At 36.8% G+C, this 12,011-nt stretch overlaps 1 protein-coding gene across 1 annotated transcript; it reads left to right on the top strand.

The window, feature by feature from the left end:
* The first annotated feature begins 10,384 nt into the window (after positions 1-10,384).
* On the top strand, positions 10,385-10,996 carry LOC127122099 (uncharacterized). The gene has a single exon (XM_051052502.1). It carries the CDS (start codon positions 10,385-10,387, stop codon positions 10,994-10,996), a length of 612 nt encoding a protein of 203 aa, XP_050908459.1.
* Positions 10,997-12,011: the final 1,015 nt, after the last annotated feature.

Below are 12,011 nucleotides of genomic sequence, written 5' to 3'. Positions count from 1 at the left end.
TGATCCAAAAAATAATTTTAATTCAGAGTATGAAAGAGAAAAATATTTGGAATTTTTGGTGAAAGTCCCATATTTTTTGGATCAATATTGAATATAATATGAATTATTGAAAATTATGCAATAAAAATGAAAATTAAAATATCAGAAAAAATGTGGACCACTTGATCTCCCTCATTAGTTGAGGTGGCAAATCAAGTGGTCCGAAACACGCGTTCCACCATGAACATAAGTCAGTGCGCCATAACATTGATATTCAAAAGGAACGATCATGATTAAAACAAATTACATGGATCATGTGGCTGTGAGACATACCAGCGCATGGCAGGTGTTGTAGCTCCGATCTTTTTCTCTGGTGGACCTCACCGGACTGGTCCACCATTAACCATCACCAAAATTAAAAACAAGGACATGATTTCAAAGTAAAAATGGCACTGAGCTCGAATCTGGCCTTAATTCACTCTACCACCAAGTATATTGAGAGATACATGGAGTTCAAATTTGAGGTACATAAATTGAGTTGCTTCGATTTGGCCTCAAAGAAACTCAATCTTCTTTCCTACATTGGTAGGACTTCAGACAACCAAAGAACCAATAGAATTGAGCAAGAATTTGAGACAATCGAAGAGATCAAAATTTCTAGAAAAAACCTTCAATGGAGGTCTGGATTCAACTGATCTTGATCTTGCCCGTGCTTGATCTCACTCCAAATGCTTGCAGAAGATGAATTGAATGCTTACAAGGTTATGGATTCCTGGATATTTGAATTTCAAAATAATGGAAATTCAACCTCAAATTCAAATGAATTTCTCAGGTTTATCCTTTGCAATGTGAGGGTTAGAGATGGAGGATCAAAGCTGGCGCGAATGTGTATTGATTGCTGAGCATATTGTAGCGGGGTTTTCGTTACCTTTAGGTTTATTGACTAAACCAAAAGTAAACATACAATTCGAGTCGCCACCGCACTTTTATATATCCAAAGGAAAGGCTAAAAAGAGAACAAAGGCCAAGGTAAGAAGTTTTTCAAATCAAATACTAATAAAAATGTCACAGATCTGGGTAAGGGGGTTGGTTATGAAATGGGAAGGTTTTACGCACCCAAAACATCCTTAGTAATCTAAGGGAACCCTTTTTGCAAATATGTGTTGTAGGTTGGTATTTGTGAAAATATTTGTGCAAAAGATTGGGGGGATGAGAAAAGAATAGATTATATTTACAAATTTTGTTGTTTGAATGGATGAACCCATTGCCTACGTACCATCACAAAGGAGGATCAAAACCTCGTAGTTCGGGGTAAAGAATCTCAAAGATTGGTTAATTGATTTGACCAAAATTCTTAAGGTCTTTTGTTATCAAAGGGAGAAAACTCAACCTAAACCAACAATCCACCATGTGAGGAAGACTTCAAGATGCTAGTGAGGGGTTAACCCTATAATAAGCATGGAAGACTTATAATCCAACCACAAAGGATGAGGTGAGATTTACATCAACCATTATGATAACTCAAACCTATGACTAATGTTTTTGAAAAGTTTTAATAAGTGGCCATTGGAACCACAAAAACAACTTGAAGTGAGTTATATTTACAAGTTAGATTTATTTACAAAATGAAGTCAAAGTTGGATTAGAATTTATTTACAATGAATATTTATGAAAAGTGTTTTGAAAAGTCAAAGGCCAAAGGCATAGGTTTCTAATTTGAAACAAAGTCAAAGTTTGAAGAAAAAGATATTTGGCTTGGTGAGAGTGGGGGAGAAGAAGAGAAGGGCTAATCCGAAAGTATACAAAGATAAAAGGGGGAAAGATAAACCCTTGGAGTTCCTTTTATTGGAATCATATAGATGATTCAAGATGCTCCTTTCCTTTGGAATTAACATACAAACAAGCAATCAAACAATTGGAATTCAAGCTCCTAGGATCTCCATTTGGCTTGTCTCTTTTCACAATCTCAAGGTGGGATCCCTATCACACAAAAGCAAACATCAAAAAGTTCACAACACAATAAGGGGAATGGACAATGAATAAGTTTGGATGAGAAGTCCTTTGAAGTCAAATTTGAATTTTAGCATTCTAAAGGCATGAGGCCTAGTTGCTCTTCAACAAGTTTTGCATTCTAATGGCATGAGGTTTAGTTACTCTTGAACTCCTTTAAGCATAGGTAAGTCCTAATTCTAATTCCTTCCTCCTTTTTGCATTTGGTTCACACAAAACAAACACAAAGCAAACACAAGATAGCAATATATTTATATACAATAATGGGCTCATATGAGTAAAAGAAAAATGACATAAACATAAAACATGTGCTCAAGTGAGCAAAGGGAAAATCAATATGAATAATGAGCAAGAAATAAATGGCATTAAAAGTAAATGGCAAGAAATTAAAAGCTCAAATTAAAGTTAGTGGTTAGTGTTATGTTAGTTTGTCATAAGACAATGTAGCGCTATGTGAAGCAATCGTAAGTGGGCGAATGTAGTAGTCACACCTATTTGAGGCCAAAACAAAAAGGCAATGGCCTTGTATTGACTTTAGGTTATTTGCTTGACCAAGAAGCAACCTATCTTGGGCACAAAACAACTCACTTGATCTTGGATGAAGTTGAGTTTGGTTTGGATCAAAGAAGGTTAAACTTCTCATTTGTCAAGATCAACCATAAAACTTTAACTCATTGGCCATTGATGGAAAGAAAGGGATGAAGATGAAAGGGAGGGAAAAAGAAGACCACAACCAAATCCAATTGATCAAATGTGAATCAAATCATCATCAATCAACACCAAACAGAAAAGAAATGAAGACAACAAGTCAACAAGACAACAATTAAATGACTAATTTTGGTATTTTTTAATTAAAATAAAATGAAAATAAAAATAAACAAATAAGGTCAAACCTCAAATTCAATTCAAATCAACTTCAAAAAGTCCAATTAAATTCTCATAGGTTCAACATAGTCAAACAAGCTTGACTAATTTTCTCATCAATTTTTGAAATCAGGAAGAAATTAAAAACAATTAAAAATAATTAAGAATAGCACAAAATGGATTAAAATCTCAAATAAATCTCAAATCAAATAAGAAATTGATGAGACTATTTTTCGTTGATTTATCATGATCCATAAATGCTATGAAAATATTTTTGGATTTTTCAAAAGTCAGAAAGTATTTTAAAATGAATTAAAACTATTAAAAATCAAATAATCCATGAAAAATATCAAATGAAGTCACAAAAATAGTTAAAAATCAAAATGTGAAACTAGATTTTTCTAGAAAATTTTTGGAGTTGGTCTCATATTTTTATGACTTCAAATGAATTTTTTATGAATTTTTGAAAATCAAATGAATTAACTAAAAATAAAAGAAAATAGAATAACATCGGATCCAATGGCCAGGAGACAAGACACGTTGTGGTGGTGGTGGAAACCACCGTCTTCTCCTGCAAGTCAACAAAATTCGGCCACCAATTGCAGAGAAAAAAAGTTTCATGAAAATGGAAAACAAGGACATGGAAATGAAGCTCGTGTGATGGAGATCATCACTATACCAATGGATCTTCCTCACTCTTCCTATATTCATAGAAATGTGAAGTGGAAGATCATGGTGTTCCAACTGTAAGCTCATGAAATGGTGAATTGAAAGCACCAATGACTTGCCTCAATTATGAGGACTTCAGAAAACCACACAAATAAAAGAATGCTACATTGAATTGAGAGTTCTAGATCCAAAAAGTTTGAATGTATACCTCTGAATTAGAGCACTTCAGGCCACGAATCCTTCAAGATCTTAGCTCCTCTTTGCTCTAGGGATGGAGTGGAAGTGAAAGGCTAAGGAATTAAGCTTTGAAGATCAGCTAATGATGCTGAATTTCAAGCTCGAAAGTGAGAAAAGTTTTGAATAAATTCCTTTGGTATGGCTATGGTTTCAATGTTACAGCAATTCAGATTTCCAAAAGGTTGATGAATGAGTGAGAGGGAACCTCTATTTATAGCTAAATTTGGCTGATCACACACTTTTCTCGTGTGCATGAAAATTGAACATGGATGTGCATGGGCCTGTACAGGCGTGTGGAAGGCCCAATGATGGGTGCAAAAGCTTGTTGACTTCACCTGGAAAGGATTTGCACATTCATTTGGGAGGGAACTAGCTTGCACATTCAAGTTTCATCATGAAATACCAAAATGCACATAAATGGAAAGGTCTTCGAAACTCACGAATCGAAAGTCCAAAAGAGTAATGTGAGTAATGTTTGGAAAGCCCTTGAAATAAGGAACAAAAGTCATGTTGCGCAAAAATTCATTTGGCATTTGGAAATTAATGAAATCTGGCCTGGAAAATCCAAGTACAAAACATGTTTAAGTCAAATTTGAAAATTTTCACCAAAAGCAAACCTAATCAAACCCCTCTGTTTTCATGATGAAAGCTTCAATTTGAAAAACCTCCAACATCAAAGTTGTAGATATTTTCAAGATGATCTATTTAGTCTAAAAGTTTGCATCATTTGGATTTTCTATGACAAAGTTATGGGCATTTGAAGTTGGGTACTTTTTCAAATTCAATGAATTGGGTCCAAGATGACGTATAATGTTTTGTATTATAACATGTATTTATTTTATGATTATGAAATTTTGTCCAAGATTTCCAAAATTTGGTGTCACCTCAAAATCATAAAAATTGAGGAAGTTATGCCCTTGGTAAGTTGACCCACAATTAGGGTTTCAGTCAAAATGACCTATAATGTTTTGAAATGAATGATGACCTTCCAAGTTTCAAATGGATTTTTGATGAACATAAAAGTTGTTCATATGGTTCTTAAGAACAATTTCTTCTTGTACAGTCATATTCATTTGACAAACACATCAAAAGTTATATCTCAATGGTGCTCAGCTTAGTCAGATGACGTGACTGGTCAACTTTTCAGGGCCAAACTTTCAATCTTAATGAATAAATGATTGAGAATTCTCAAATAGGCTCACATATGCATAAACTGATAAATGAAAGAACTTCCCTTGCTTAAATTTGATCAGAGGTTGAGATTGCTTCATGGGCAAGGCACAGCCAAAGCACAGTTGAATTAGGGTTTCGTTGGGAAACAATCCTCAAGCCCTTTGGGTTATCTTGATGAAATTGGCAAATTGATATACTTGGGAGACATATATGATGATTTTGAGCTTTTTGGACCATTCTCATGCTTTTCCTCAGCTTCATCTAGCCATTTCATTGAGCTTAGGAGCCTCTTAGGAGCATTGGAACACATGATCACTAGAGCTTCAAAACAAAAAGAGTTAGTGACATATTTTTGTGCTTTTGGATAGTAATCAAATAGTAAAAGCAATAAAATACAATACAAGCATGCTTGGTGGTCTCAAAACACTCACACAAGTCCCAACCCTATGGTTAAGGAGCCAAACATGCTATGACCCTTAAGGCAATGCCCTTGTGCAATAACATGATGCCATGAGGGATCTTAGGATCCAAATTAGGGTCTTACACATATGAGGCTCTATTTATAGTTGAATCCATTGCTTTATGCACACTTGAAATCACTTTCCAAATTTGGTCATTGATAATGCATTGGTGCATGGGCTCGCATAGGCCCATAAAATCATTGCCAAAAGTCCATAAATGAATGTTAGATAGTCTGAATTCAGCTTGGATTGCAAGGCAAGTGTGCATTTGGATTTGAAGTTTGATCCTTGCGAAGTGATGTCACCATGTTTATGCCATGCGTAGCCTATGCATTCCTTGTCCAAAATGAATGAATTTGAGCTCTTTGGAAAGGTAAGATCAAGAGGAACAACTTTCATGTTCAACACTTTTTCACTTGGAGCTTGCAACTTGGAGAAATTTGAGGTGGATGTTTGGAAATTTTTTACATATCAACATTTTTCTAAGTGTCAAGCCATATGTCTCAATATTCCACCTTGCTTAACTTTTTATATGAGCTTCAAAGAAAGACTCAGGGAGGGAAAAGAAAGATATTCGTCACCTGTTAGGATAAACATATCAAGGATATACTTCTTGGGGAATAGATCCACTAGAGACTCTACTGAGGAGAGAATAAAGGTGCTTTTGCCGGGTATTGGGCAAGAAGTAACAAACTGCAAACTAAGAAGAATATTACCAATTACTGGGTAATAGACTCTTAGGGGACCAATGTATCTATGTAGGTAAAAGCTAGAAATAAAACGGTCAATCAAGACTTAACCCAATAAGGACATAACTCAAGGGGAGGAATTCCATCCGGAAAATCCACTAGAGAGGAAACTGAAATAACAACCATCCACGAGGAAACAAACTCGGTGGGGAATCGGAGAAAGGTTAAAGTCTTTCTGCTTACGGGGCTGACACTCTACAATTGAAGGAGGACAAACACCAAATTTGATATGGGGATAAAATATCGCCATGACAGAGAATAAAAATCTCAAACAAGTCAAATATAAAGATGTAGGATATGCAAATTATGAAATTATATGAATGTATATGTATATGTATATATTATGATTATGCTGGCAAAACGATCACAAAGGATACAAAGGTGTCGCAAAGAATTTTGAACCACCGGTATAATCCTCGGTCAATCCTCAAAATATGGAGACAACTGTTGGAGAAATGAGAGATCAACATCCCAAAGGCTCAAACCTAGATGGGCAAGGAGGATATCTGCTGAGGATAGAACATATCAACTTTGTGGGGAATTTTAGGTCAACACCATAAAAATGGGAGACAACCCTACAAAGAAAAATCATAACAAAAGCTGCTCAGAAACCAGGAGGAAACTCTGACTAGGAGCAAGTTGAATAGCGATTGGTGGGGAAACCAATGCGATCCACTAGGGAAAGATCAACCATCTCTGAAGATCAACCTTGCTGAGGAAATACAAGCTTCACCGGGGAAGGAAGAAACTCTGTCGAGGAACACAACATGCTGCAGGGTATCTGAATCAACACAAACAGCTGGGAACGAGGAAAGGAAATCCACTGAGGATCAGTCATTCCACCGAGGAACTGAATCAACACAAACGTCTAAGGATACCCGAAGGGTTAACTGCTTGGGGAACCTCTGATGTTTCGCACTTAAGGACTTGCTATCCATCGAAATGTTGTTGATATTCATTTTAATTGCTTTGAAAAATTCTTGCTTTTATATATTTAGGAAAAGACTTGATTTTTATTTTTAAAAATTTAATTTCAAAATGATCATAATAAAATTTAAAATTATTGGCTGAAGTAAATAAGAGTATAAACAATTGGATAAAAGCTCAACTTTATTTAATGGAATGGTAGTTTGTAAATGACAAGACTCCATAGATTCACAATGTTGAAAATTGTAATTTACATGGAAAAGGGTTACATTTAATACAAATGATCCTTAATCCTTCTACCAACTCTTGATATCCACTGTGCTCTTGACCGCTGGCGATGAACTGATGTCAACCCTTGTGCTCAAACAATTCTTCAAAATATTGAAGATCAGCAGAATGCAGTTACTTGCCATAATCCCTAATTTTTGCATAAGTTTCCCCAAGGTGGGGTACTCAACTTATCGGGAAATACTTTTGTTTTATGTCTCTAATTTTTCCCTGGATCGCCCTTTCGGGTTTTCAATCGATCGAGACGCTCATTTTTGCCTAAATCGTCCTTTCGGATTTTCAACTTAGCGAGTTGTTCTTTTCTTTTTAGGCGAAGTATTTCTTGACTGCATCTGCGTTCACAGGACGAGTGAACTCTTCACCATCCATAGTTTTAAGTATTAATACACCACCTAAAAAGGCTCTCTTAATAACATATGGGCCTTCATAATTAGGAGTCCATTTTCCTCTAGAATCTGGTTTGAACGATAAAATCTTCTTGAGCACAAGGTCACCTTCTCTGAACACTCGAGGTGTGACCTTCTTATCAAAAGCTTTCTTCATTCTTTGCTGATACAACTGACCATGACACATTGGCAGTTATTTTCTTCTCTTCAATCAAATTCAGTTGATCAAACCAGGTCTGACACCATTCAGCCTCAATCAACTTGGCTTCCATGAGCACACGCAATGAAGGAATCTCAACCTCTACGGGGAACACTGCTTCCATACCATAAACAAGAGAGAAAAGGGTTGCCCCTGTTGAAGTGCGGATGGATGTACGATACCCATGCAAAGAAAAAGGGATCATCTCATGCCAATCCTTATACGTGACAACCATCTTCTGGATAATCTTTTTGATATTCTTATTCGCACCTTCAACAACCCCATTCATCTTGGGTCTGTAGGGAGAAGAATTGTGATGTGAAATCTTGAAGTCTTTGCAAAGAGCTTCCACCATAAACATTCTTTGCTTTTGTAATGAACCTTCTTCCTACAATTTTATGAATGTTTATGTTTTTATGAATTCAATTTGTTATACACGAGTGTAATGCTTGCCGTATTGGAAAATTAGGTATTGATATGGAGGTAAAGGAGGTCGGACAATCCCTTTATCACCATGTGTATAATAACATCGCTAATTTCTCTTAGGAATGAGGATCTAATAGTGATGATGGGAAATTCTTGATATTCATACATGGGATTAATATTCTTTTGAATGGCTAAGGAATTGGGATTTAAAATTGAATGTTAATGGTTTCTGGCTAAGGAATTAGGGGAAACTACTCTTAAGAATCATATTGAATCATTCTAACCTAGATGTTATAAAATAAGGATTAAGTTTATTTCAAAGCAATTCATACACCCCAGACCTAGCATGCTTAACTTTATTGCGTTACAAAATTCTCTACTTTTCATTTATATTTTACAGAGTAAATTTATTCTTCACTTACCAACCAAAGGTACTTTTGTTTAATTGAACCATTATCAACACCGATAGTTCCTACGCAGTCCTCGAGATCGATACTCCGGATAATTCCTTTTCATTACTACATCGGTAAAAATAGTACACTTGCTATTTTCCCGATCAAGTTTTTGGCGCCGTTGCCGGGGACTGCCAAACTATATGTTAATAATTATTCAATTGGAATTTTGTTGCTCTGCAACTAAAATTTTACTTTACTTTATTTGTTTATTTCACTTTGCTTATCCTAACAATTGTCTAATATTTTTATGCGAGGTAAGGCCTCAGCTGAATTTCTTTTTAACGCAGAACCAGAACGATCGTTGCGAGCACGAATCAGAAAAGCCAGACATGACAGACTGGAAGCGACAAAAGAACCGCTGATAGTTTCTGATTTTGAGAAAGAGGGAACCGTTTCAATTCATTCGGAACACTCTGATTCTGAAAATCCGGATATCGAGTCTGAAACTATGGCATCTGACCCACCTCCTGTGGAGAGACTATTAGGTGATTACGTGGGAGCAAATGCCCCGCTTGGAAGGATGACAATCGTAAATCAACCCGTCAATGTTGCCCACTTTCAACTTCACCCCTCAACGATACGGCAACTAGAAAGGAGACATTTCTCAGGAAAAATTAACGAAGATGCCAACAAGCATTTGCAAAGGTTTCTGACTATGACTACGTCGTTAAAGATTGAGGGGCATTCTGAGGAAGCTAAGAAGCTGGTCATGTTTCCGTTTACATTGTCAGAAGATGCTGAAGAGTGGTTCTACTCTTTACCTGCTGGAAGCATCGCAACATGGCAACAGATGGAGACAACTTTTCTCAATGAGTACTTTCCGGCCTATGTATACATCCGAAAGAGGTATGACATAGTGAATTTTAAACAGAAGGAAGGAGAGTCACTTGGAGATGCGTATAAGAGGTTCAAACGATTGTTGGTTGCATGTCCTACTCATAATATGGATGCAACGGAGCAAATGCAGAATTTTGTAAATGGTCTTCGAATGAAGACTAAGCAACTCATTGACACAGCAGCTGGTGGCTCAACCAACTTTACAACAACCACTGGTACTAAAAAGATTATCGAAGCCATTGCAGCCAATGAGCACCTGGAGTTGTATGACCGCAGTGTTAGTCAACCCGAAGGGATAATTGACCTGAAATTGGAAAGTCAAGTGGTGAAGATGGAAGATCAAATAGCAGCTGAAGTAGAAAGGAGACTGAAGAAGATGGCTATTGATACTCAAATTGTGGCACAGGTTCAACCGGTTCAACCAACTCAAGCTAGTAATTGAGAAATTTGTGGAGGACCTCATCTTACCGCACATTGCGTTGCAACCACACAACAAATTGAGGAGATCAAGTTTCTAAGGCAGAACAACCCTTATTCAAATACATACAATCCGGGTTGGAAAAACGATCCAAATTTCTCATGGAAGGATCAACAAGGAAATGTGTAGAACCAACCACAACAACAACAATTTCGACCTCAGCAACAACAACCGTATCAACAACCTCAACAACAATTTCAGCAACAGGTACCAAGAAAAGCTGATTGGGAGCTTGCCATTGAGAAGATGGCTGCTCAAAGCTCTCAATTTCAAGAAAAGACTCGAAGTAAACTAAAAAACACAGGTGCTTCAATTAAGAATCTTGAAATACAAATGAGTCAGATAGCCCAACAACTAGCGGGTTCTCAACAACAGGGCATTTTACCAAGTTCTACGATTACTTATCCAAGAGAAAATAATCATGTGAATGCGGTGACCACAAGGAATGGTAAGTCGAAAGAAGTATCTGAGAAGAGTTCTGAAGAAGAAGACTTATTGCTTGAAGTTGAACTAGAGATAAAAGAAAATGAGGTTGCAAATGAAGAGGTTACTAGTGATGAAAGAGGGGTCAAAGATAAAGTTATTGATCCAAAACTGGTCGTCAAACTGCCATTCCCAATAAGAAATAAGAAGAAAGGGCAGCATGAGAAAAACTTTGAGAAGTTCTTGGAGATGTTTAAAAATCTTGAGCTAAACATTCCGTTCTTGGAGGCGCTTGAGCAAATGCCTACCTACGCAAAGTTTATGAAAGACATCATCTCAAAGAAGCGAACCATAGAGACTAACCCGATTATTCTAACGGAAACTTGTAGTGCCATTTTGCAGGGTATGAAGGTTCCGGTGAAGAAGAAGGATTGAGGTTCTATGACTAATCCTTGTACCGTTGGAGATAGATCATTCAAGAAAGCTCTAATTGATTTGGGAGCGAGTGTAAGTCTTATGCCTCTATCCATCTATAAGAGGTTGGGGATAGGTAAAATTCAAGATACATGAATGACATTCCAGTTTGCTGACCACTCTGTGAAGTGACCTTATGGGATAGTAGAAGATGTGCTAGTAAAGATCGATAAGTTTGTGTTTCTAGGGGATTTTGTCATTTTGGAAATGCCAGAAGATGAAGAGATACCAATCATTTTGGGGAGACCATTTTTAGAGACCGGGAGATGTTTGATCGACATAGAAGAAGGCACGATGACTCTGAAAGTGTATGATGAAGAGTTAAAAATTGATGTGCGAAACACCATGAAGTACAAGGATGAGGTTGCCACTAGTCAACATATTGAGACAATCGATCAAATATGTGAAAAGAAAAATAGCTTGACAACACGAAAATTACCCTTGGAAAGGGTGTTGAGCTTATCAATTTTTAACGAAGAGGAAGTAGTTGACGAGAAAGATATGGAAGTATTAGCCATGATGGAAGCATCACCACCTTTTAAAGGTTATCGACACAACCGGTGGGAAGATTTAAGGCAACCCTTAGTGGAAGAAAAGAAAGATGAACAAAAGATGGGGACCGAATTGAAACAACTACCGGAGAACCTCAAATATGTCTTCCTAGACACAGAGAGTAAGTGCCCGGCCATCATAAGTTCACATCTAGAAGTTCTTCAGGAAAATAAGCTTGTCAAAGTTTTAAAAAAACATAAGAGTGCTATCGGCTGGTCTATTGAAGATTTGAAGGGAATAAACCCTACAATATGCATGCACAAAATTCTCATGGAAGATGATCACAAGCCGGTTGTCCAACCTCAACGACGACTTAACCCAGCAATGAAGGAAGTAGTCAGAAAAGAGGTGGTTAAACTGTTAGATGCAGGTATGATTTATCCCATATCTAATAGTTCGTGGGTAAGTCCAGTTCATGTGGTGC

The sequence above is a fragment of the Lathyrus oleraceus genome, chromosome 2, assembly GCF_024323335.1.
Source record: "Lathyrus oleraceus cultivar Zhongwan6 chromosome 2, CAAS_Psat_ZW6_1.0, whole genome shotgun sequence".
Lineage (NCBI taxonomy): Eukaryota > Viridiplantae > Streptophyta > Magnoliopsida > Fabales > Fabaceae > Lathyrus > Lathyrus oleraceus.
This window is presented reverse-complemented; position numbering and strand designations above follow the sequence as displayed.